Source organism: Electrona antarctica (assembly GCF_951216825.1).
Source record: "Electrona antarctica genome assembly, chromosome: 9".
Classification (NCBI taxonomy): Eukaryota; Metazoa; Chordata; class Actinopteri; order Myctophiformes; family Myctophidae; genus Electrona; species Electrona antarctica.
Window position 1 is genome coordinate 32,657,261 of NC_136790.1, and position 27,377 is coordinate 32,684,637.

A 27,377-nucleotide genomic window follows, 5' to 3' on the forward strand; every position below is an offset into this window, starting at 1 on the left:
AGTGACATCAATCGTCAGACAGATATATTTTTCCAAAAGCATTTAAAAATATATTTCTATTTTTATTAACACGAGAACAATGGCTTCCATTATAGCATGCTAACTTTCCAGGAAAATAAAGCCTTCCATTTCTATTAGCTTGGACACTACCCCATCATCAATGATGATGTCACTGGTAGGCCGGTTCCTGAACTGTCCACAGCACTCCTCGGAGACATGAGACAAAAATGTTACCCTATAAATGAGCATTAGTGAGGACCAATTATATGAAGATATGTTGAAAATGGGTGAGGGTGTCCTTTAATACTTCTTAAATTAAAATTACCTATTGCAATAGTTTCTGTCAATGACTGATTGACTGTCATATATCACCATAATTGTGTTATGATGTAGTTATAGTAGGCTAGCCTACATGCAATACAAAAAAATAATAATCAGTGTAGGCTACTTTCAGAGATGAAGCTGCTGGTTGGTCTATTTTAGTAGCCTAAAGCACATTAATCATTATGCAAAAATAAACCTGCCTCCTGCTCTATGTCTATTTGCAGTTATTCCAACACAGACTTAATAGATGTCCTATATCAAATAAATATGTTTCTCAACGTCGGGTACAGGTACCCACCAGGGGTCCAAAATTGACCCTCACGGGTCAATTTTAAATAAATATATCTGATGGGGATGGGGTTCGTAGACTATATGCATATCAAACTGGGGACGTCCTATGAAAAAGATTGAAATTCACTGGACTAACCCATTACCCATATCAATGCTTCTGCACACAAAGACCAGTGGTGAAGAACAATGAGCATGAGTGCATGACAACTCCTTCCAAGGCAGGCACATGGTGATCTGGTGGTGGTCACATCTGCGCTTGGCGCTCGCTGCAGGGGGATCATTGATTATCCCCCCAAAGGAAACAACCAATCCGTCATAGATGATAGATCAGAGACTATAGATCGAAATAGTTCGATAATTGGTACTATAAAGATAGCCATTCAACACCCATTTCCCGTTCCTATCGCCTTTGTGTCATTTAGTGTAATTTAGGCTATATAAACGCACGTTGACTATTATGTTTCAAAGATAGGCTAGTCTACGCATCTTTATGCTAGAAAAACGTGACAAAAACAGAACATCATGCATGGCAGACACATTGGCATTGCATCACATTGTGGAAAAATGTCAAAGTTGGAACCAAAATAACGCAACAGATGTATTCTCTTACCCAATGGCTCGTGGTTCTCCGCTGGTTTCAGATTAATTCCACTGGTTTAGTGGAAATAATAACTTGACAATTTCACAAATGTGTTCCAATCACGATCTCCTTGAGTGTATAGATTCCTCTGTCTGCTTCCTCTGGGTTTACAATCTTGTATATATTTTGCGCGCGGTGGCGCACACGGAGCCTGGCTCTCTCAACCTCAGGGGAAAAGTGTGTGGACTGAGAGAGAAATGGTCGCATTGAGCAGCTCAAGCTGAAGTGTGGGGTCGTATGTTTTTTTTTTTTTTTAGATCCGCCTCCTCCTCTGCCTCTGTTTTATTCGTTAGCCTCTCGTCACTTTATGAGTGCTTCTTCTCCTGGTGCTCTGACTGCTCTCAAACTTTTCATGTCAGTGACAGTGAAATACATGCACCCACAAATGTATGTACCGGTAGTAGGCCTATAGCTATGCCTAGCTTGGCCCGGACCCCCATCTGACAATATTGTGGGGCCACGGTGCCACCGTGCCCCTCATAAGAAGTGTTGTTAAAATGTTTGTTTAAAAAACTATATTCCGAATAATAATAACAAAAGACACCCACCCCCATTTTTGCGGATCTACATGCTCTATATCAGGAGTGCCCACCCTTTTTTTTTTTTTTACTTGAGAGCACCTGACAATAGTTTAAATATGTACCTGAGGGGGCTTTATAATAGCGGTGCTTAATTGGAAGTTGGAATGGGAAATAAGAGGGGGAGAAATGGAATAGGTAGGGTTTTTTGTATTTAATTTATAATGTTACGATGTTTGTGCACAGCAAAACTGAAAACAAAATGTTGCATTGTGGATTAGAGCTGACATGGTGCTTTTTGATGTCAATCAATCAAGTCACCTTTAATTCAAGTCTAATTGTCTTTTATATATTTAATTGAAATATTCTTTAGGGGCATGTCATGTGCGATCTACCTGCACAGCCTTTGTGATCTACTGGTAGATCGCGATCTACCTTTTGGGCACCCCTGCTCTATATGCTCACAATGCATTGAATTATGATGCATTGTGAACTTTAATTATAATTTTCAAATAGCTGATTGATTGATTGATTGAAGTATTTATTAACAGTTTGCAGAATTCATTTCACATGAAAGCACAACTTTTTCCCCAACGGGACTTTTTCCCCAATGGGACTTTTTCCCCAACGGGACTTTTGGGACTTTTTCCCCAACGGGACTTTTCCCCCAAAGGGACTTTTGGACGGGACTTTTCCCCCAACGGGACTTTTCCCCCAAAGGGACTTTTAGACGGGACTTTTCCCCCAAAGGGACTTTTGGGACTTTTCCCCCAAAGGGACTTTTGGGACTTTTTCCCCAACGGGACTTTTGGGACTTTTTCCCCAACGGGACTTTTCCCCCAAAGGGACTTTTGGGACTTTTACCCCAACGGGACTTTTGGGACTTTTTCCCCAACAGGACTTTTCCCCCAAAGGGACTTTTGGGACTTTTTCCCCAACGGGACTTTTCCCCCAAAGGGACTTTTGGGACTTTTTCCCCAACGGGACTTTTCCCCCAAAGGGACTTTTCCCCCAAAGGGACTTTTGGGACTTTTCCGCCAAAGGGACTTTCCCCCCAAAGGGACTTTTCCCCCAAAGGGACTTTTGGGACTTTTTCCCCAAAGGGACTTTTCCCCCAAAGGGACTTTTTCCCCAAAGGGACTTTTCCCCCAAAGGAACTTTTGGGACCTTTTCCCCAACGGGACTTTTCCCCCAAAGGGACTTTTGGGACTTTTTCCCCAACGGGACTTTTCCCCCAAAGGGACTTTTGGGACTTTTTCCCCAACGGGACTTTTGGGACTTTTTCCCCAACGGGACTTTTCCCCCAAAGGGACTTTTGGGACTTTTTCCCCAACGGGACTTTTCCCCCAAAGGGACTTTTCCCCCAAAGGGACTTTTGGGACTTTTCCGCCAAAGGGACTTTCCCCCCAAAGGGACTTTTCCCCCAAAGGGACTTTTGGGACTTTTTCCCCAAAGGGACTTTTCCCCCAAAGGGACTTTTTCCCCAAAGGGACTTTTCCCCCAAAGGAACTTTTGGGACCTTTTCCCCAACGGGACTTTTCCCCCAAAGGGACTTTTCCCCCAAAGGGACTTTTCCTCCTAAGGGACTTTTCCCCAACGGGACTTTTGGGACTTTTTCCCCAACGGGACTTTTTCCCCAACAGGACTTTTTCCCCAACGGGACTTTTTCCCCAACGGGACTTTTTCCCCAACAGGACTTTTTCCCCAACGGGACTTTTTCCCCAACGGGACTTTTGGGATTTATATGGTGTTTTTGCATATGAATATGTTATTGCTTGTCTCAACATCTCAATGACTAGGCTTTTTTGGGTTACCCTTTTAGCATCCTTTTGTATACATCTGTCAAACTGTTAATAAAGTATTCAACCAATCAGTCAAGGGATTTGGCAGAGAATACTGTAGATGCACAGCATAAAAAGCAAAAGGCTTTTTAAAAACCATCTGGAGCACACAACCAGTAACTGTCTAGCTCAAAGATACGTGTTGAATGACTGTAATCATCTTTGATGTCACTTCCTTCCTCCACTTCCCTCTTGGCTGAAAGATGAGATCTTCAAATATATTGGGCCCAAGCAAGTGCGAGCTCTACCCTCTATCCCCCATGTTACTGGGTGCCGTCAATCGAGCCATTAAATAATTGACAATCACATGTCATGATATCTGATGTTGAACTTTCCATTTCCTTTTAGCCCAGTTTATATTCATTTGATCAACCTAATGACTTAATCAATTTGGCAAGCGCTGAAATTTTCCTATGAAAAAAAAGTCCTATGAGGGAATGTGTCTCTGGAATGCAGATAGACACAGTTGTCCCATGGAGAGCCAGAATGGAACAATGGCTTGACCTGAGAGCAGAGGTTGTCAGATGTGACAGACTAACAGACTGTAATAGGCTAGTTTACTAATTGATTTAATTGAACTAGCCCTTCTGAATATATGAACACCAAATGATGTACAGTGTAGGTAATGCGATGTAATAGATCACATTACTGATTGGGAGGGAATAGTCCTGTCTCGCTATAGCGCACGTAGGCTACGCTATGGCAAACATAGCGGATTTATCCCCAGAAAAGCATGTTTTTGCAATAATGTTTTAAAATTCCGCATTTGCGGCGTCCCCTATGGATGAAAATGGAATTGCTTTGGGCTGTCTGTTGATTAAGACACCCTCGACATGTGAATGAAATTTGGGGTGGATTGGACATTCCGTTGGTGATTTGTGTCATTTTTGTAAAACAGGCCCCTCCCACTAACTTTGGACGCCGATTACAGCCGAACGATACAGACTCTGCCTGTGGCACAGGCAGAAATTCTGCCTGTGGTGGTTAAATCGGACAGGCCCAGAGATCATGTGTACTGTTTTTTGTGAGATTTGCACAAAAGCTGTAGGTGGAAGAGCAAAAAGTGTGTTTTGAAGAAAAGTCAAAATGGCGGAAAACTATCCTGAGGACTGATTAATTTAATAATTATTATGAACCTCCCATCCAAGTGTTGTAACTGTAGCTCTGACGGTTTGAGGGAAAAAAGACTTGATGTTTGTTTTTGCAGTTTCCCATGTAAGTCGATGGTAAATCTTTATTCACTAATACATTTTTTATTAATTAATAATTTGTTAAATTGAAAAAAGGGCTTTGTTAAGACCTCCGCAATATTCTGGTCAATGCTTGTGTGAAAAGTCGGAGTGATTGGTGCAGGCAGTGAGGAGCTACGACAGTGTTTCAGACAGACAGACAGACATTCAGACATTCAAACATTCAAACATTCAGACATTGAGTGAATTATAGTATGATGATGATATTTCCACAGAAAACTAATTTATTCTTAAAGCTGCAGCCAACCTGTGACCACATTTATACCTCTCACCCAAGATGCAATCCAGATTATATTGATCCTGCAGGAAGAATTTAGGTGGGGGATTCCATCCCCCGGCAGATTGATTGATTGATTTATTAACAGTTTGCAGAATTACAGTACATTTCAAGTACAACTCAATACAAAAACTGTTTACAGTGAGTGGACGACACCATAAAGCATTACACTTGTTTACAATAGGGCCCACCATTTTCAATTCATCAAAACATTTAGAGACGTACGAATATACACCACTATATAGTCAAAAGGAAATCATCATCAGAGGTAAAATGGGAAAATAATTTAAAGAAACATATACAGTGAGGGGGAACAGGGGTGGGTGGGGGATTCAGATTTTACGGGGGCCAGTTTCGAATTGCAGCTGTCCGTAGGTGCCCTTTGAGAGCAGTTTTGAAGGAGTCAAGGGATTCGCATGTCTTAATGACTGTTGGTAGGGCGTTCCACATTTTGGTGGCATAGGAGCGAAATTAATTTAGTCCCTTGTTTGTGCCGAATCTGGGTTGCACATGGTTTGTTGAACTCCCTCTGGTGTTGTGGGTGTGGACTTCGTTGACATTAAGGAAGTATTTAGACAGGTACATGCTCTTGGTGGTGTAGCGAATCTTGTGGACCAGACCCATTGCAAGGTGCTGTACTCTATCGTCAACCCTAAGCCATTCCAGCCTGTCAAAGTGGGCAGGGGTAAGGTGGGTTCGGGGAGTGAGGCCAAGTAGTAGCCTGACCAGTTTGTTTTGGGAAGTCTGGAGCCTTGTTTTTAGGGCCTTAGAGGTGCTCTGGTACCAGGAGGTGCAAGCGTAGTCGAAGAAACCTTGTACGAGGGCTCCTGTTAGGGTCTTCAAGGTGTTTTTGTTGACCAGTGGGGAGATCCTGTATAGGAATCTTGTTCTTTGGTTGACCTTTTTGATTACGTTGGTGGCCATTTTATCACCGGAAAGATTTGCCTCCAGGATGGAACCTGGACATTCCAAAGACTATAAAAGTGGTACCTGATGCCTTGATTAGCATCAAGGGCTGGATTCAGGCCCAGGGTAAATCCCTGCAACATACTAGCATAATTTCCATGGGATTTATCTGTGAATCAACATCCCACTAGGAGATGGGCTCCTGATCTATGGGCCACATGTCTTGGCAAGGCTACTTACTCTCCATACAGATAGATTAAAATATAATTGCATTCATGAGTTCAGGTTGAAGCTTTAACAAGTTCTATTTTAGATTACGATCTTAGCGAACATATGCCTACCATATGTCATCGAAGCCTAAATGGGATGGATTAATGTGTTTGAGAATGGCGTGCTTGATGTCACTTTTCTTTAATTAAACTTTTCTTAATGCTTTACGATCATATATGCCTACCATATGTCATCGAAGCCTAAATGGGGTGGATTCATGTGTTTGAGAATGACCTGGTTGATGTCACTTTTCTTTAAGCTTGATTAAAGAAAAGCTTAATTTATAGTGTATACTGCATGAGGGTGACGCTAACCAGTATAATAACAAAAAAGTGAATTAAAAAACATTCTTTGAGTGATACTGACATACAATTAACATGGAGCCCGCCAGAAACGCAGTAAGCATAGAATTACTTTTGTCACACACACACACACACACTATTAGGAATGTTTGGCAGTTTGAGAACTACTCATTTAGAAGGCATTTGTAGAATCGGCCTCAGGTCTTAATGGGTTAAGTGATTAAGTTCAAAATCATTGTACATTCTGACTTGAATGATAATCTCCTTGACACCTCCGTCTACAGTACAGTATGTGTCTGGAATCTATGGATAGTCACTATATGATGCAGGGTCTGCTACTAAATGGAGAAGCTGCTGGCATGCGGCTGTGCCAACAACAACCTGATGAAATGAACGTGGAAAGAAATTGGCACCATGTCAGAAACAACTATTGTTGAATAGCTGTGTCATGTTAGTCCATCATGACACACATAAAATATTTATTGTTCAAAGACACGCCCGGAATATTTGACACGGGATCTTTACTTCTTCTGAACTCAACTTAGTGTAATTACTGTAAACAAACATAAAGAGAAGAGACGGCGATAATGTTGGGTTTCTCCTTATTATGGAAACATCCATACTGTGTGTACACTACATCTAATAGCTTGCAAACAATGGTCTGGCTGCCACCTAGGAAGCAGTGTGGGGGATTTTGTTTCAAGTGTCATACTGATGTAGATGTCTAATAAATACAACAACAACAACAATGTCGCCAAGCTTTAGTAGTTTTTGGCCAAAAAGTACCGTTTATACGTGTGGTGGGGGGCTCAGAGTGCTTCCATTAAGGAAAGTAGGCTTTCTAATGACACAACCCGCCTTTGTTTTGGTGAGTAGCAAAAACGTTATTTTTATTTACGCTAAAGAGGAGAGGCTGGTCTGCATTCATGTGAGCGGTGGAAGTTGAGAGTAACATAGCTCTAAATGAAACGCATTAGAGCTATGGACCAGAGCTATGTCAAACACTGGCATAGCACCAGCACCATTTAGGCCCTCAATCAACTCATAGACATGCCATGAACAAAAATCAATATCATCAATAACAACAAAAAAATCTATATCATTACAGGAAAAAATAAAACACTGTATATGTGTTTCTCTCTCCACTGGGCCTGCTGAAAGTTAGATTTTCAGGCCTGTTTAAAAGATGTAAGTGATCTGCATTTTTTTAGGGAGGGGGTCAGGGCATTCCATGCCTGGGTGGCCCCTAATGTGTACTGATATGCCAACATAAAATATTATCATTATATAATAATGGGTAGCACTTTACAATAACGACCGGTTATGTAATAAGGTATAAATGAAGCACAGGCCCAGCTTTAGTTTGCATGTGTCAGGAATCCTCCCTAGACCTGGCCTCTGTGTTCACGCCCCCCTGCATTCCTAGCAATCAGTGTTCAGCCTATTGCCTGTTTCTACTCACCTGCTGGCTGTTGCTCTAATTAGTTTGAGGCTATTTAAGTAAGTGAACTTCAACATCCCCATTTGTCAGTTTGTCGTCGTAAAGGTGCTGCCACACTATCTAAAGAGCTGCGCACGTCTTAAGCTGTGCGCAGCTTATTTTCTGAGTTTTTAGACAGCTGGTGGATGGAAAAGAAGCTCCACCTCCGCGGAAGACTTGCGCGACGGCCAGATTCCCGGAAACGCTCTCCTCCGCGCAAGTCTTCCGCGGAGGTGGAGCTTAATTTCCATCCACCAGCTGTCTAAAAACTCGGAAAATAAGCTGCGCACAGCTTAAGAAGTGCGCGGCTGTCGACCGTTTTGCGCTTAGGTGTGGAAACAGTGTAACTCCTGTTTTCTGTTCCAGCCTGAACCACCTGTTTCCCTGTCTGATCCTGGACTTTGAAGCCGACTGCCAGTTTTTGGATTTTGCCTTTTGCCTTGTCTTGTTTGCCTTTTATGTGATACCTATGGTATTGACTTTTGTTCTGCCTTTTGAGAAATTAAGTAAAGACTGAGTTATCTGCATCCTGCCTGTTGCCTGCTATTTTCTGCATTTGAGTCCTCCTGAATACCCTGACAGCATGCCTCAGCGGTAATCAACTGTCAGTCAGCTGATTGTATCAATCAGCCTAGCTTCCTGTTCCTCATTCACATCTCAGCTGATCCTTACGTCACACTTCCATACTTCAAACAAGGCGGTCTGTTTAAATAGACTCAAATACTTGTGAATTTATGTCTGCTGATTCAAGCTAAATAGTGAAATTCTCATGTGCATGGCTCTAAAGTAAACTAGAATTCAATGTTAATCTGATTCAATGTTCTATGGCTTTAATGTTAAAATGCATTCAAGTTGTATGTGTCAAGTTTGCATGACTCAAGCCGCCCCCACTCGATCATGATTGGAGGAAGGCCCCACTCATCCTGATTGGATGAAGGCTGGCTAACCTAGTAACCCTAGCCAAAAACGATGGGGGGTTTGCTAATGTTCCCTGATTTTGCTTAGCATGCTGCTGTGACAAAATTCAGAGAACGTCCCCCAGAGCGTAGCCTGTAACGCCAAGTTAAACTGTATTCCATTTGTTGCAATAAATGGTTAATCTGCTTTGACGTGAGTGTTTCTGTATGAAAGGTACCGGTATTCAATTACCTTTCAGTTTTCTTAGCAGAATGACTGTACCTGCAGACCCTCAAATTAATGACTGTACCTGCAGACCCTCAAATTAATGACTGTACCTGCATACCCTCAAATTAATGATTCAGTACCGTTTGAGAAGCAGAATGACTGTACCTGCAGTCCCTCAAATTAATGATTCAGTACCGTTTGAGAAGCAAATGTAACCTGGAACTTGAAGCTGGGTGTCCTGCATGGGAAATGGAATATATCCGGCTCATCCCAAGGCATCCACTCTTGGCCAAGGGAGGTAGTGGGCGTATATGAGCTCAATCAAAAATCCCCCTATGAATCAAAAACCACGCTCTGGCATGCAGGTGCAAGTGCATATCGCTGCATGTTTGGCTGACATCTCACTGACACCTCAAACTCAAGCTGAACCCAGACAAGAAGACTCTCCTCTTCAAACTCCATCCCCTACCACTTCATTCTCACGATACAGGTACTGTACCCCCAAGAAGCAAGGAACAAACAAAATAAAGATGCCATCATTTCCATACACCCATCCCATGAAAGTATTTATAATGAACACCGACCAACTCATTGGAGGCAATGTAGGGTTCAGTGTCTTGCCCAAGGACACTTCGACATGTGCACAGGAGGAGCCGGGATTCGAACCCCCGACCCAGGGATCATTGGATGACCTGCTCTACCTCCTGAGCCACAGCCGCCCATTTAGACAGGGTTTAATACCAGCGTGGCTTCCATATGAATTTCAGACATCATATTGGCACTGTGGTGGCATGTTCCCGAAATATAGAGATCTCTTAATCTGTCTGTCTGTCTGTGTCCCTTTTATGCCCATACAGACGTCATTGCCCCCCCCAACTACTATGTGTGTATTGCACACTACTCAATGGTACAGCAGATATTGCACAACTGGAGGGGCAAACATTATGTTCCCAAACAGTGTTGGCCTAGGCTATAAATATAAATTGTTACAAGGTTTTGCAATTCATACTTTTGTAATGACTCATTATATCCATGGACTGTCACAAGAGACGTATAGAGAAGTATAGATCTGATCAATATTAAAGTGCACTAACCTAATTCTACCGTGTGCTCTTTGCACCATTGCTTCACAGTGGATACCAACAGATACAGTATAACCAAGCTCACAGTTGGCTGTGGGTCCATTTCATACCTTTTTTTCCAGAAGAGACCTTGAATGGCACTATATAGGAATTTACAGAGAGCCTACGGAAACCCTGCTACATCAATAGTCGGTATATGATGTGTTAGGACATCTGTAACCAAACTCTGACTCCTGCTCCTTAGCAAAACAGATGCTCCGCTGCCTGTCTGATGAGTTGTACAAACCAACACCTTGAACACAGAGGTCCTTTGTCTGTGCCACCCCAGGACACAGCTGCTCCCTGGCAACATGGAACCTGACCTACAGTGTTGTAGAAGAAGTACTCAGATTTGCTACTTATGTAAAAGTCGCAATAGCCTACCACAAAGTAAAAGTCCTGCATTCAACATTTGACTTGAGTAAAGGTACAAAAGTATTAGCATCAAAATGTACTTAAACTAGGCTACTGTACCTAAAGTGCCCTGCCGTGCCCACGCACATTATGTTTTGAAGATTTCCCTCCCAAAATGTTGATCTTGTAGAGCTGCTATTTTTGAAGTATAACTACTCAGGCTACTTTCCACCACTGGGAAAACCTGCCTTCAACATGGACCGGAGCCAAAAAAAAAACCCAACAACCTCAAGATCAGTGTTTGTTTAGATGAATGATATTTCATAGTGCCTTTATAAAAACAGAGGTTTAAATACCCAGGAGGGATCACCTTTCATTGGCTGAAGTTTGGATACATATGGTGCTTCCAAGAACTGAAAGAGTATGACTAGGAAATGGAACGGTACCATAACAGCTCAGTCAGCAGTTCTTACGGGATACTACTACAGGACATAAGAGAGAACATTATGTAACAGAGGCAAATGTAAGGTTCAGAACATTTTTCCTGAACCTTACATTACGTGGCAGAAATCAACAAAACAAGCACCAAAACGGATGTATTATATTTTTATGTCTACTTTAAAGGTCTGGTGACATCCTTTTTTTCATTTTTTTTTACCTCAATTGCAGTAAAACAAATCGGAACTTTGAACATTCAGTGGATTTTCTGTGATTTAATTAGGCAAAAAAAGTTATGTGATTTGCCTGTGGATGGTGATGTCACCGTCCACTAATTCCACCCCTCTCCTGGGGGAGAGGGGATGAGAGGTGATGCAGAGGTGATGATTGACAGACAAAATCCCTCAACACTGCAGTGACATCTGCTGACAAATTGTGCAGCTAAAAAGTTCAGAACACAGAAAACCCCAGACCACAGAAAATCTACTGAATGTTCAAAGTGCAGGTTGTTTTGGGTGTAATTGAGGTCATAAACCTAAAAGGGGTGGGGGGGGGGGGGGATCAATGAAAATGTATGTCAAGACCTTGATCTCAAAGACCCAGAGAGCAATGATCTCTTTAGAGGACAAAAATGTACATAGAGGCAAGGCAAACAGAACCCCCCAACATAACCTCCCAGTCCATTTGCTTTCAATTCGCACTAGAATATTGCACAAAAGATATACTTAAATATTTCCACCATAATCCGCATCAGCCTCGTTGACGGTAGACTGCTGGGCGAGTGCTGGCGCTTTGGCATGGGGTATAAGAAGCATGTCTTGTGTACAGGGTTTGATCAGGTCAGATCAACATATGGAATGTCAGAATAGATCAGCTCCATATACAGTATGGAGATCTAAGGGTGGTAGCGGGGACATTCTCTTGAGTGTGGAGTGGAGTTCCAACGGATTCCTTGAGTTTATTAACAGAGCGACTTACAATAAGCAAGGTAAACGCATACTTCAGTTGCAGAGAGACAGTATAGTTATTTTTTTTCTTATAGGCTAAAATTCATTATTCATTGTGGGCCAGTAATTTCCCTTTGAGACTTAACAGTGATTAAGGTCCATACTGTACAAATAAACTTGACTTTTGATAAATAACACTTTTCTTCAAGCTTGCCAACAAAGATTCCAGTTAAGGATATCCAGGATTATGTAAAAAAACAAAAAAGTCTTAACCACAAGTCCCATTTATTTGTATGACAAATAAGGAAAATAGCCCATCTATGAGCTCACTGTGCATTGCAAATCATTTTTGACATTCACTTATGATAAAGTTTGACGAAAATAGGGATGTCAGCTAGGTTATGTGGTTCACATACATTTTTAATTAAACAATAAATTAAAGCTGCACTATGGAACTTTCTTCTTCCACCAGCTAGGACTTGAAAGGTGCTGACAATGTATACCATTGCGCTAATAGAGCCTGCCTGCTTGCTCAGGGGATGAATTTAATCTTGACCATCAGGTCAAAATTTGTGCTGCATCCTGTGTCTAGATGAGATGAGACGATGTTTGACATGATAAATGTCTCAATAAAGAGCATGGAGACAAAATACAACCACCCCAATAGGCCTATCTCACAGCCCGCTTTCCACGCCCACTTCCGGTAAATAGTGGTGTCATTTAACATTAGCATTTACACGTTTTTTTCTCTGGAGAATCTAAGTACATTTTCTAATGTAAAAATGTGACAGACCAATATTATTATGAAGCAAACAAGATGGTAAATCAGCTCGAACAGATAGAACAAACCTTACCTTGAGAAAACAAAAGTTGTAGACTTCCTTAATTACCTCTGTTAACATGTAGCGTCTATGGAGTGACGTCACGCTATCACCACTAATCCCGAAAGGGGGCGTATTAAGGGAGCGGGGAAATTCTGTGAGATAGGCTTATTGTACAAGGGATATTGTACTCTGGTCCATACAGATTTGAGAAAATAAAAATGTATTTATTAAAAGAAAGTGACATAGTGAAGCTTTAAATAGTGAAATTATCAAACATTTGTATGTTTGATAAATATGTTTGATAACTGAATGTATTTAATTCAGTCTGGCCAGAAGCAGGCATAAAACATATCCCCACCGGCCATAAGAATGAATGACATAAGCAGAGGGGTGGATTCACACTCCATTCCACCAGCAAATCAAAACCCGTTATTCTGACCCGTTCCATTGTGATTCCCATTATGTGTGATCAATCAATTATTGTCTCCACCAGGCCGAAGGCATGGGATGGGGAGAGAGTATGTTTTGCACTCCGTCCGTGTGTGTGTCCGTCCTTCCGTCCGTCTGTGAACAGCTAATCTCCGGCACCGTTAACCTGGTCGATGCCAAACTTTGCACACACACTCCCTGGATGCCAACGATGAACCTCTGCCCCACATTTTCCAGAACGGCCTGTTATAGCGCCACCATGAGGCAGCTTTTCACATTTTTTACCTAAAACTGCACCATCTGCGTGAAACGTTCCATGCACACTCCCTAGAGGCCAAGGATAAACCTTTGACCTGCATTTTCCGCATCTGCCTTTTATAGTGCCACCAGGAGGCCGACTTTTGTAAAACACATTTTTTGATATTACTCCTCCAGATTCTGTCCAAAAATCTCACAAATCGTTACACAGTATCTCTATGGTCATGTGCTCAAGTCGGATCTGTCCGATATTTCATATTCCATCCTAATTGGCTTTCACAGTTTGCAAGATTGCCCCGTTTTGAACAAAAGCCTCAAATCATGAACGCAGCATGCAATTTACGTGAAATCTTTCACACATTTTCTTACTAGGCTGAGGAATATATCCCACCCTTTTCACATTGGCCTGTTATAGCGCCACCAACAGGTTGATTTTTGCAAAACACATTTTTGGGACAAAATGCCTCAAATCATCCAATTGCCATCAAAGGCGTATGAAGAAATGGCACCCTTTTCACATTGGCCTATTATAGCGCCACCAGGAGGCCACAACCTGACCTGCCCTGGTGGAGACCTGTGCCCCGAGGGGCACTTTTTCTAGTTGTAAAATATTCTTTACTTATGTGCTTGTGTCTGCAAACACACAGACCAGCTGATGGAATGCGTATTTATACAGTATTATAGTAGCATATACATTTATGTACAGGAATACACACATCCATAATAGATAAGAGAGCAGGGCAAGGCAAGTTTATTTGTACAGTACATTTCAACGCCAAGGCTATTCAAAATGCTTTACATAAACGCTAATGTACCGTAGAAAGTCATTTTAGCCCTAAACTATGAAATGCTTTATAAACCAACAGTAGTAGCCCATCTATCTACAGTGAGCAAGTGCAAATTATTTTGGAATATTTTGAAACCTTTTAACAACACAAATAATTCTCTTATGGGAGTCTCTGGCACATTTACAGATGGTGGTCAGCTGCCAAATATGCAATTTGGGTGTCCGACATGAAAATGTTTGAGAACCCGCGGCATATGTGAACGTAAGCCCCTCCAAATGTTCCTGAAAGCCGCCAGGCCCATGAGTGCGCTTGCTTGCGGTCTTCAAGTATAGCCAGAATGTCCAATGTACAGTTTATTATTTTGATGTGTGCATTGTTTAGACTGATTCTAGTTTCTTGGTTTACCTGTGATCCTAGTTTACTGAGGCACTACACCGTCTCTCTACAACTTGCTTTACCTTGCTTATTGTAAGTCACTCTGTATATGAGCGTCTGCTAATGCTTAAATTGTAAAATTGTAAATGGAAAATTGCAAATTGCAGAACTACTGTTTTAGTTTACACAGTCGTTGGGGCAGTGGCAGGGGTGTAGTGCGGAGGGGGACGCGGGGGAGCATCCCCCCCCACTTCTCTCACGTCTGAAATTATTTTTTGGGCAAAAATATGATTTTTGACTTGTCATTAACTTTTTTGATACGATTAAGCATTGTAACCCTAGCTGTTTCTTGTGTCTGTGCACGTTGCGCACGCAAACGCACATGCACGTGCATGTGTGCGCTGCGCGCACGTGCCTTATGGGCCGTCCCCCCACTTCTAGAAGTAGCACTACAACACTGGGCAGTGGGTTTAAAAGTGTGGCAGTAGGTGGAAGTTGCTAAAGTTTGACAGGAATTCAATACGATAAAGGAGTGGAATTTATAAAATGAGTAACCCTTAAAGCCTTATCATGGGGAACATCAAACAACACGGTGTTGTCTGTTTCTTTGGTGGGAACCGAGGTTCAAGTGGGGGTCAGCGATACATGCCAAAGTTTAGTCAACAGTGACTCAGGAAAAATCAGCAATACACACAGTGGTGGAAAGTAATTTACTGAAGTACTGTACATTTTTAAAGTACTTTATTTGACTGTTTGATACTTTATACTTCTACTCCACTACATCTGATAGCTAAATATTGTGCTGTTTTACTTACTTTTTACTTTTAATTTAGATTTGTATTAATAAACATTAAGCTCGATGTTATACTTCTATACAAGTTCACAACACGTCTCGATTTGACGTGAGCTTGTAGATTGGCTATTTTTGAAGGATTGACATATTTTGAACACAAAAAAATAAACATCTACATAATTCATAATTTTCATTACAGTTTCAGGACTTACAGGAAGTGTTAAAACAAAAAGTTTTCAGTTAACAGGTTAAAGCTCTATATTGTGATAGGAATTGTTGCTATAGAGCAGGGGCCAGCCAATATGCAGGTCCCTATACCCCACACACAATTAAAATGTAATCTTTATTTTTATAATGTGTGTTGCTTATATCATTTAGAAAACATCTCATCAATTTCTAAATGTCAGATTTTACATTAAACTAGTGCTTATTATTAGCCTAAGACTCAACCGTGGCTTCCGTGTGCGGTTAGGGTTAGTAATGTTGGATTATTGGAATGTCGGACTAAAGGCTCATTCATAGTCTGGATTTTCGGTGGTGAGGTGACCACCAGAGCTGAAATAACGTTGAGCGGTGGTGAGTAAAAACAGAGAGAAGGGCTGGGGCGGTGGACGGTGGTTTGCTCTTCACCGCGTCATGTTGTATTCGGTGGTCACCCCACCACCGAAAATCCAGACTATGAATGAGCCTTGACGCTACACAGGGCCTAGCAGGCATCCCTGTGGCAGGGCCTGACATTTCATCATGGTCAGTATTCATTAGTATTAAATATTATTGTTGTGTTAAGTTGGATACGAGCTGACCACCCAAGTTTCTCCGATCAAAGAGAGGTTTGTGACACCAAAGTATATTTCACAGGTTTAAGCATTTATTTCCCATTCACCATGGTTTCCACAAAGCAAAGAAATGGAATACATTAACGATTAGAATTCAAACAATAGAACAATTATATTGCAAAGTTAAAGTAAGTATAACAACTGAGATCAATGTATTTTCAGTCAATACAGAACAGAAGTAAAGGCTTACAAGTACTGCATGGCTGCCTGGGTTGGCGCTGTAGAATAATGTGGACTGAGTGACTGCTGTGCACTGAGTGAGGGCTGTATTGTGGTCTGAATGAGGGCTTATAAGGATTTTGATTGATTGATTGAAGAATTTATTAACAGTTTGCAGAATTACAGTACATTTCAAGCACAAACTCAATACAAAGGCTGTTAACTGTGAGTGGACGACCCAATTAAGCATTACACTTGTTTCCAATAGGGTCCACCATGTTCAAATCATCAAAACATTTAGAGACGTACAAATAGACACTTCTATAGACAGAACAGGAATTCATCATAAAGGAGGTAAAAAGGGAAAAAGAAATATATACAGTGAGGGGGAAAAAAAGGGGGGGGGATTCAGATTTTACGGGGGCCAGTTTCGAATTGCAGCCATCCGTAGGTGCCCTTTGAGAGCGGTTTTGAAGGAGTCAAGGGATTCGCATGTCTTAATGACAGTTGGTAGGGCGTTCCACATTTTGGTGGCATAGGAGCGAAAAGAATTTAGTCCCTTGTTTGTGCCGAATCTGGGTTGTACATGGTTCGTTGCACTCCCTCTGGTGTTGTGGGTGTGGACTTCGTTAACATTAAGGAAGTATCTAGACAGGTACATGGGTATCTTGGTGGTGTATCGAATCTTGTGGACCAGACCCATTGCAAGATGCTGTACTCTGTCGTCGACCCTAAGCCATTCCAGCCTGTCGAAGTGGGCAGGGGTGAGGTGCGTTCGGGGGGCTAGATCAAGTAGGAGCCTGTTTGTTTTGGGAAGTCTGGAGCCTGGTTTTAAGGGCCTTTGAGGTGCTGTGGTACCAGGAGGTGCATGCATAGTCAAATAAACCCTGTACAAGGGCTCCTGTTAAGGTCTTCAAGGTGTTTTTGTTGACCAGTGAGGAGATCCTGTAGAGGAATCTTGTTCTATGGTTGACTTTTTTGATTACGTTGGTGGCCATTTTATCACCGGAAAGATTAGCCTCCAGGATGGAACCTAGGTAGGTAATTTCATCTTTACGTGTGATAACATTGTCACACACTCTAACCAAGAAGCCATTTGCCTTGCTGAGATTACTAATTTTGGACAGGACAGTCATTGGCCTTTGAGTTAAGTGGTGATGGCAAACACCTGTCGGTCATTGGTGATGCCTCGAGTGAGAACTCCACCAGAGGCTGGTCCTATGTGGAATACACATAATAACCTTCAACATCACAGCATGGTTTGGCATGATGCGTGCCATCATTCAACCTGAAACCTCTCGAAAGAGTTGTTAAGATCATTGGAAGGACCAGGAGCCACTCAGCAGTATCCACAAGAAACAGACAGTAAAGAAGGCCTCTCTCTCAAATAGCTGAGGACTGGACAACACACACACACCCTTCACACCCATTACAGACTATGAGATTAATGCCCTCAGGCTGTCGATACAGAGCCTTGACATCCTACTGAATGTTGGGTCGGGTGGTCAGTATAATGTCAGTATCATGGTCATTATAGTGTCAGTATCATGGTCAATATCATGTCATTATCATACATGGTCAGTATAATGTCAGATAGTATCATGTCAATATCATATTGTGCCACACTGACATAGGTAAAGAGCCTTGATGCCGAGAGGAAATTGTCTTGCCTATTTGGCAACCATCGCAAGACCAACTTGCTGCCTACAAACATAAAGGAAGCTCCACACAAATAGTTAACTGAAGTAATGTTCCGAGCACAAATCCAACATTCAAGTTTCACGATTTATTAACTGTAGTCCATTAACATGGTATGAAGTACAAACAATTGTATATTTATTTTTGCAATACATTGTAATGACATATGGCAGGAATGGAATTAATTTTTTTTATTGCCTAAAGTCATAATGTGTAAGGATATTTTGGAAGGCAACAACCTTTTCAGAAACGGTCTGTACTCTGTAGGCCTATTAATTAACATTAAAATACATAAATACATATATTTTTGGTACAAGCATCGGGGCAGACACTCGCTTCTAAAAATAACTTGTTTAATTGAAAAGAAAGAAAAAGGTTACATAGTATGACTTTAAGCACAATTTTGAAAACAGTGCTCATTGATCTAAGCACTACACACAATTCACACAAGTAGCAGAGCACCTCAGATCTTTATCAAAATGAAGCACTTCATTCAAAACTATACAACAATTTATAAAAGCCCAACTTTGTCACTGTATGGCACATACATTGTTCATATGATCTGAATCTGTTTGAAATTAATTGCACATTGCTGTGTTCCATCGAAAACGCTTTTTTTAAAAACATTTCCACTCTTCTAACGATATAGTTTGAGATCGATTTTTTTCCAGAGATATTGTTAGTAGTAGTAGATGTACATTAATATATATGTGTATATATATTGACCAAACATAACACACAAGACCAGTACTGCATACAAATAAATACAATAGTTACATTTCCCAATATTGTAAAATCAGTCAATACATCCATGCATTTTGAAAGTTTGCAATTTGCACACAGACACAAAATAATCTGAAAAGAACTAAATGTACGTATAGTACATAAACAACAACAATAAAAAGCATGAATTATGTACAAGAAAGAAAGAAAGAAAGAAAGAAAGAAAGAAAGAAAGAAAGAAAGAAAATACACATAATTTCATTGAACTAGTTTCGGCTGTAGCACTTTGTTTACATTCTATGTTCTTTCTCGCAGACAGTGAGGGAAGAATCTTGTTGAATGACAAAGCCATCCTGGGACAGACTTTTCCTCTGCCCAACACTCCACTTTTAGGATGTTCTCATCCTCCCTCTCCCTCCTCTTACTAGAATACTGCCTTCTGTTGTTCTAGAGACAGGTACACTCACCTCTTGCCTTTCCAGTGCTTATGCCTGATTGGCGAGTTCACATTTAAGCACCTAAGTGTCTGTACACCTGATTTTGAAAGGCAGTGCTTTGAAATGGCAAAGAAGTGACATCATGTCAGATTTCTGTGTCTAATGTAGAGACTAGAGAAGTGTGCTATAGTATTTTGCAAAACACATACATGTGTAGTGTTTTGCAAAAGGTGTGAGGCTGAGAATGTGCTTGTAGCCTAGTTGTGCAGATCTGGTCTGAGGTTTTTAGTGTTAGGTTTCCACTAACTGTCTGCATGTTACATTTCATTTTTGTGCGTAAGCTATTGTAAAAAATAAAAATAAAGGACATACTGTAATATGGCATAACTAGTTTGCAAACATATATTTTCTAAAAGCACCTATTAGGGTACCTATTGTCTTTGGGTTATCCAACTGTAATAACAATATAAGTTTAGGGTTATGTTAGCTAGTCGGTTTACATAGGCTAGTAGTAGTTAGGTACAGATTCTATAGGTAAATATTTCTTAATTTCTTATACTGTTTTTACATTAAAACAAAATGTGGTACTCATCCTTGGTGCAATTGTCATACGGTATGTTACAATTTAAGTGCCTTTGAAACTCATTGATTGACTGACATCTTTATTAACAAAACACATATGCATAAACATATATTTGCAGTGCACATATCTATCAAAAGGAGATAAACACAATAAAAGTTGAGAGCTTGTTTCCGTGGTGGTCTGAGTGTAAGGTGTGTGTAAACCGAGTGCCACGTGTTGGGGGCACTCATACATCCAAGTATTATAAATCCATACAGGACAAGCAGGCATCAAAATGATAGTGATCGAAGGCGGTAGTCTGAGGTTTAAGAACATTTAAAATAACAACAGTAGAAGACAAGGAATAAAGAGAAAATGCATAAGAACTTCCTCTAGTCTACATTGTTAGACATAATAGCCTGTATGACTCATGCAGGACGTGGCTATACAGAATGATCTATTTATCATGATTCATGACCTTCAAGAGATCAAAACATCATGTAGCAAGACAGAGTTATAGTACTGTACATTGATATTATACATTAGATAGCACACATTCAGTATTTCCTCTGAGGAAAAGCATTTCACAAAATTGTATTATATTGAAAAGGAATAGTTTTATTTATTTTTTATTGACCAGTGTTGTGCATACACATAACCTAAAAAACAAATTCCCAATTCACCATAAAGTGGATAAACTCTTAACTGTGATTGTAAGGAATTGTGCTGCCTCCTTGTGGCGTCAGTCTCTTCGTCACACACATTTGTCAGTAACACTTATAATAGGATGCAACATGATAATTTCCAGTAAGACATGCCACAACATTCATTCTATAGGGCCGTTCACACCATAACGATAACTATAACCATAACAGTCCTTCACCATTGTCTTCCTTATACAGTAGTTGTGGTGTAACTCATCCACTTGAGATTTTTAACCACTTGAACCCCAGCATGCCTATACTGGGGGGAACATTCGCCAAAAAATTGCTGATCTACAAGGTCAAAACGCGATACAGCGCGTTTTGAGCTTTTATATCATTTATTTTTGGCAAAGACATTTGGTTTAAGTGGTTAAAACTTTAACTTTATAGTTATAGTTATACTTTGTGAACAGCCCTATTCACTAGAAATTTTCAGTAAATGTTTCAATTGCGCAGAGGATGTAACCATATGGTACCTGGGGGTGGGGGGGGTGGGGTCAATAGTAGGTGGTCTGTTGTTCGATTATAGCAGTCTCCTCTTTGCTGGGACTGATTCTAAACACAGAACCATCCCGGTCAAAGTGGGCGCCGGGGCTGTACACGATGCCACCCACCCTCTGCCACCACCACCTGGCCGGGTTGATGCCGTCGTCCTCTGCCATCGCCTCCCGTATCACGCCAATGTTCCACAGGACGAAGTGGAAGAAGGGCAGACAGACCACGCACAGCGCCAACGTGATCAGCACGTGGGTGGCGGGGCGCTCCCCGAAGTCCACCATGTAGATGTAAACCTCGCCCCTGATGTCGCTGGCGTAGGCCAGCCAGTACGGCACGACGAAGAGGATATAGAGGCAGCCGGTAATCAGGACGTACACGCAGTGACCGAGGTGGATGGGCATGGAGGACAAAGTGACGTCCAGCAGGGTCTGGAGGGTATTGACCACGTGGAGGTTGAGGCTGAAAGCGGTGAGTGGATGGCGGGACGCGGGGAAGCTGACGCTCCAGTACAGGGCAGAGACGGTGAGGGACAGGGAGCCCTGGGCGATATGCAGAAACCACTGCAATGACAGAGACCGGGCCAGGCAGCCAGGCAGCGGAAGCACAGCCAACGAACCTTCAGAGAAAACAAATTCACAATAGTAGTAGGAATAATAATAATGCTGCTGCAGCTGCTGCTGATGATCATTACACAGAGACTAGGGATTTGAACCATCCACGGTGCATCCAGCTTGGACGAGCATCCATATGAGCACACAATTAACCATGTTCACGAGAAGGAAGCTGGGAGAGGAGGGCAATCTTTGTTGCTGCATCAGCAGGACTGAGTGTTTGGTGGATGTCATGATGTCATATTTTGTCATTTAATTCATAAATTGTAGGCCTAATATAGCGCACTGTGCCCGAGGATGTGATCTAAAAGTCATGTTATATTCATGTCAATTTGAAAGCAACTAGCAAAACACCCAAGTATACTGTAGAGTACAAAATCAACTAAAATGAGGGCTAACAACGGTCCGTCTAAAATACATTTTCATTTAGTCTGGTATAGTCGACCAGAGATTTCCGCCTACTCATGCATCTGGGGAAATCTAAATTCATTGAATCGGCTTGAATGCTTGAGAAAACCTGCACCCCAAACCTGCACCCCAATGCTTTGAAAACCAATCCTAATACCATCCCATATGAAGATTGTTTTTTCTGTGATGCTGTTATGTTTTAAATTTCTGAATTGTTTATACCCAGTTTTAGCCCATTTGATATATCTGCCCTGTGTTTCTAACTGCTGTACTGCCTTTGGCAACTAAAAGTCCCCTGTGATCAATAAATGTATGTATGCATGTATGTAGGTAGGTAGCTAGGCAGGCAGGTACATATAGGTATGTATGTAGGTAGGTACTATGTACTATGCCGGTTGGTCAGGTTTCCCCAAGCTGTTCCAGACACATGCAGCTGAGATGAGGCTGTGGGGCAGACTGAGGACCAGGTGGAGGAATTATATTTCTATGCTGGCCTGGGACCTGTGTGGGTCTTCGTCAGGTATACCCGATATATACCTGGTATGCCTCAGAATCCCCCAGTCAGAGCTGGATAATGTGGCCAGGGAAAGAGAATTCTATCTGGGGTTCTCTTCTGGAATGGCTACCTCTGACCCATCTTCGGATAAGTGGTTGAAGATAGAGGATACATGGTTTATGTCTTGTTGCTTTACTTTACTTTGCTTTAATATTGAGTAGTATCTTACCTGGATAATTGATCTTCTGTGTCTGACAGTGGCGCCTGACGACTGCGAACGCTGCCACCAGGTTAATGAGAGCAACCAGGTAGTAAAGACCCATCAGACAGTAGCTAACGTTAGCGAGGCATATGAGCCACCTGGGGGTGTTGAAGAGCAAGCCAGTATACACACACCAGCTGAGTGTATAGAGCAGAATAAAGAATCGGTAGAACAGCCAGAGACACGGTGGGATGTTCCACTGAGGGGAGGAAGACACATTAGCCTGTGGTGAGTTCAAAACTGTACAAAGCATATTGCAGTTTGCATCCTGTCATCCCAGCCCTATGTGTAATTACTTACAAGGTGATACTGGGCTCCATGCAGCTTTATTAACATGTTGACTAAATCATGTTTGGAGGCCCTGTTAAAGATGTACTTCAGCCAAATAATACCCACCCCCCATCAATTACTCACACAGTGAAGGAATTATTATTATTATTAGTATTATTATTACCTTTTGTTTTTCAGTTTAAAGCAATGTTTCGGAAGTACCGAGCATATGGATACAAGACACTTGGGATTGCACTGAGCACTGTTTTGGAAATTATAAAATTATGTTTTATATAGTTTTGTGTTGTTCTTGGCCAGCTATTTACTTCTATTCATCAAGTATTTTCTTGATCACTGGATTCTTCATTCACCGTTAAAAAAAAAATACAGTATTTTCCTTGCATTCGTTATTTGGGGATGAAGTACGTCTTTAACCAGGCACCCTTAAACTTTTCACCCTCCTTGATGATTGATTATCAAGAGATTACATTTTCACCCCTGTCAGTCTGTAGTGTGCGTGTGTGTATTCAAAGGCTAATCTCACAAACTGTTGGACCAATCAGCACCAAACGTTTTGTAAATACTACCCAAAAAAGCAACTGCCCAGTTAAAGTCATACTGTGTCATTTTTTTGGAAACACCTACTGGTAGCTCCTTATCAGCGTTTTACTATGTGGACGCAGTACTCAAAAATGAATGTTGCATGGGGCCTAGCACATGAGGTTATTTTAGAACGCAACAACGCGTTAAAATATATAAATAAAAACATTTTCAGGTATTTCTGGTGCCTACGTCATTGTGATGTGAGTGCCAGGGGCCGACAGCCGTGATTAGAAATAGTATTTAATAGTGTTTATAGAACTTGTCAAGAATATATCAACAACAAATTACTAATTTAAAAGGTCACACAGCATGAGTTTAACAGCAACTATATATGTGATGTTTCTTGTGAAGTAACTACTGCAAACAAAATAGTTCCTCCAGACTGCAAGGAAGGAGAGGCCTGTGATGTCCCCCTTCATACCGAAGAGCTTGCTCCGCGGAGCACACCTTTCTAGTTCTTCCTGCTAACTCACCTGAGGTTGGAGAAGCAGCTCTGGTTTGCTGGGTGTTAAGTGCAGTTTCTGAGCGCTGAACTCCTCCCCCAAGCTGTGACACCACCGGGCTCCCATTGCGCTTTCTCTGGTAACATAAAATACACATGCGCTATAATAATCGATAAGTTATAACAGTGGTTCTCAAACCAGCCATGTCAAGGACCCCCAAATTGATATGCATTTGGCCGCAGACCCACATCTGAAACGGTTTTGTGCCAGGGACCCCAAGAAAAGAAAATAGATTTTTTTCTTCAGGAAATGGGAAACAAATGAATATATTTTTAAACAATGCAGTACCGCCTCATCAAAGTTGGTATTGTCTCAGAGGTGCAAAGTGCAAACAACACAGGTAGCGCAAAACTATGGTTTAACATGTGTTATAATGCAGCTTATAACTAAACTCAATCTCATCTCATTTATTTATTTTGTACAACCACCCATCTTATAAAAAACAGACCTGTCTGAAGTTGAACTGAGTGGTGCTGTACTGTACTTGTACTGTACTTGTACTGTACTGCAGGGGTTCTCAACGTTTTTGGCTGGGGACCCCCGGAAATGCTTTGGCCATGTCTCGTGACCCCCGCCTCGCCCCCCTCCCCAATACAAACTGACTGCAAAAATAACGTTAATAGAGAAAATATATCATAAATATATAAATACTGAAACCAGATATAATCATTAAGGAACGTTTATGCCTGCACCACGTATATGTAAACTCTTAATTTCCATTTTCCAGCCATTCAGTTGCAAAAAAAAAAAAAAGTATATATATATACATATATATATTATTATTTTTTATTATTTGGGCACCCCCCACAATAATTTGGCGACCCCCCGAGGGATCGCGACACACGTGTTGAGAACCCCTGCTATACTGTAGCCTGCTGTACGTCTGTGTGTGTGTGTGTTTGTGTGTGTGTGTGTGTGTGTGTGTTAGGCTGCGCAACAGTGACACATTTCTGTGCTCGGACCCAGCCAGGGACACACATTGCTGGTCAACGGAGTGGCTGCACCACTCAAAAATTAAGACAGGTCATCCAAATATTCACTTTTGAAACTCTCTGGCCATAAAATGTAGCCAAATCCACACAATCACTTGTTGGCACCTTCAAAACACTCACATGATATTACCTTCCCCTATTTGCACGACGTGAAGTCACTGTAGCGAAAAGAATAAGGTGTGTCCTCAATAAATAAATAAAATAACCAAAAAGGCAGAGTACATCAGTCTCTTGTGGAAGTTGCAGCACACATGAAATATGTATAATGTGGGTGTTTCTAGGCCTAAACTTGGAATTAATTATGTATGTGGGGTGTGTGACTGAGAAACAGCATTTTAATACATGCACTTAAACAAAAGGAAAGAAAGAGAGCTTTCCTTGATATTTAATAGCCTAATAATACCCAATGATCATGATTTAGGAGGAAATACAAAGTTGTGGCACTTAAATATATTTAAATATATTTAAACATGGTAAAAGTTATATGGCAAAGAGCAGGATAAATTCAAAAGTGCTTCATTTTCTACACAACTCATCTAGGCTATTATATAATGAAATAGGCTAGCCTAATGATATATAATTATAATCAATTATATTAATCACATGAATCAAGCAAATCAGACAAACCAAACGTGCACTGGGAAACAATAGATTGGCTACTACTATGAGTTATATACAATCTCATGCCTGATAGGCCTACTTCATCCAGATAACAGCATGGCTAAAATGGGCCATTATAGCTCTAATAGCCTACGCGCGTTCCCGCGGTCCGGCGTTCGGGTTTTTTTCTCAGACTTTTTGGCAGTGGGGCGCTGGGCCTTGCTGTGTTGCGGCGGACGCCGGACGGGCTTCATTTGCATTAAATTGAATATGAATTGATGCAAATTTCCAAAGTTACGAGGTTTGCGATATAAACGAGACACACCGTCCGTATTCCATAACGTACCGGTACGACTACCGTCTACCGTCCGTAGTGGCTGCAGTGCTGTCCAGCCCTCATGCACCAGCACCACATTGTAGCCTACGCTAGTCTCCATCACTTGACATTTGTGAATGCAGCATGCACTTGTATGGGCGCGGCACCGCATCTGTGTGAGTAGACTGTCCTTAAAAAGAGACGGCATGCAGGAAGAAGTGCTGCTGGATCTGGCATTGCAGTGTCTGTGTGGAATGTTGTGATGAACTCACACAGAGGCGGGGGCAGCCGTTCATAAATGCATACATGACCATTCCTACATCAGACGCACATTTTGAATAACATCTAAAACTCTCGGGATAAATTGTATTTCTTGACTCTTGAGTATAGCTTATGTTACAGCGACGAGGCTGTTCTTGTCAATACAGGGTTTTTAGAGCAGAGATTGCAGTGCAGAGCATAGAGATTGCAGTGGTTGATAGCAGTTTATATCCAGGCTCCAGCTTGTTACCGCAGGTAGTTACACAGTAGCCTGCTATGACATGTGAGATCATACAGTTGCAAACATTGCATATATTTGCAGCATCAGTGGAAAAAATAATAATAATAAAATAAAAAAGCCTGAAATTCGAAGTTGCCTTTGACTGTTTACTATTTCCTTGATCTGCTTCTTAAAAGTAAGGTTATAATCTAACATAGAAATATTAATTATATTTGAATTGGGTTACTAGGCTATATTTAGGCTATTCCAGTTGGATACAAATGTAAGCTCAAACTGGGTGTGTACCTACCTACCTAAAATCTGTTTCGATGCCTCTGCTTATGTCCAGTCCAGCATTCAACGGTAGTTCCTCAAATCTTTGTGAAAAGCAGCAGCCGTGAAGTCGTCCTCTCTCTCTCCTCTAATGCATACCTGACAACCCTCCCGGTTATCCAGGGACTCTCCCGTGTTTTACCCTTCTCTCCCGCTGTCACTGCCGTTTAAATATTTTCCGGGTTTTTTCTTTTACGGCGTGGCTCTGCAGGAGTCAAGCTGGCCGTCGTCAAGAGGGTCGACAGTAGGTCGGTGAGTCGGTCCGTCTGAGTCTGACTGACTGTGTGCCCGGAGTCCGGAGACTAGTGAGCTAATCTCGCAAACTGCTGTGCTG

The 27,377-nt window shown here is 41.5% G+C and overlaps 2 protein-coding genes across 3 annotated transcripts in view; both read right to left on the reverse strand.

The window, feature by feature from the left end:
- The window catches only part of slc38a3b (solute carrier family 38 member 3b), a 43,371-nt gene extending 41,883 nt beyond the window's left edge, over positions 1 to 1,488 (reverse strand). Inside the window, exon 1 of one of the 2 annotated variants that reach the window (XM_079509190.1) lies at positions 1,226 to 1,488. The gene's annotated coding sequence lies outside the window, so the exon portion shown is untranslated. The remainder of the gene's footprint in view (positions 1 to 1,225) is intronic. The other variant, XM_079509191.1, reaches the window with a different exon arrangement.
- Positions 1,489 to 21,167: 19,679 nt separating this feature from the next.
- LOC306929917 (uncharacterized protein) lies at positions 21,168 to 27,309 on the reverse strand (the record flags this gene model as incomplete). Its single annotated transcript, XM_079510648.1, has 4 exons — positions 27,025 to 27,309; positions 24,292 to 24,395; positions 22,913 to 23,144; positions 21,168 to 21,784 (listed from the first exon to the last, which is right to left on the reverse strand). The coding sequence occupies exons 2-4, from the start codon at positions 24,385 to 24,387 to the stop codon at positions 21,168 to 21,170; spliced, it is 945 nt and encodes a 314-aa protein (XP_079366774.1). The 5' UTR covers positions 24,388 to 24,395; positions 27,025 to 27,309.
- Positions 27,310 to 27,377: the final 68 nt, after the last annotated feature.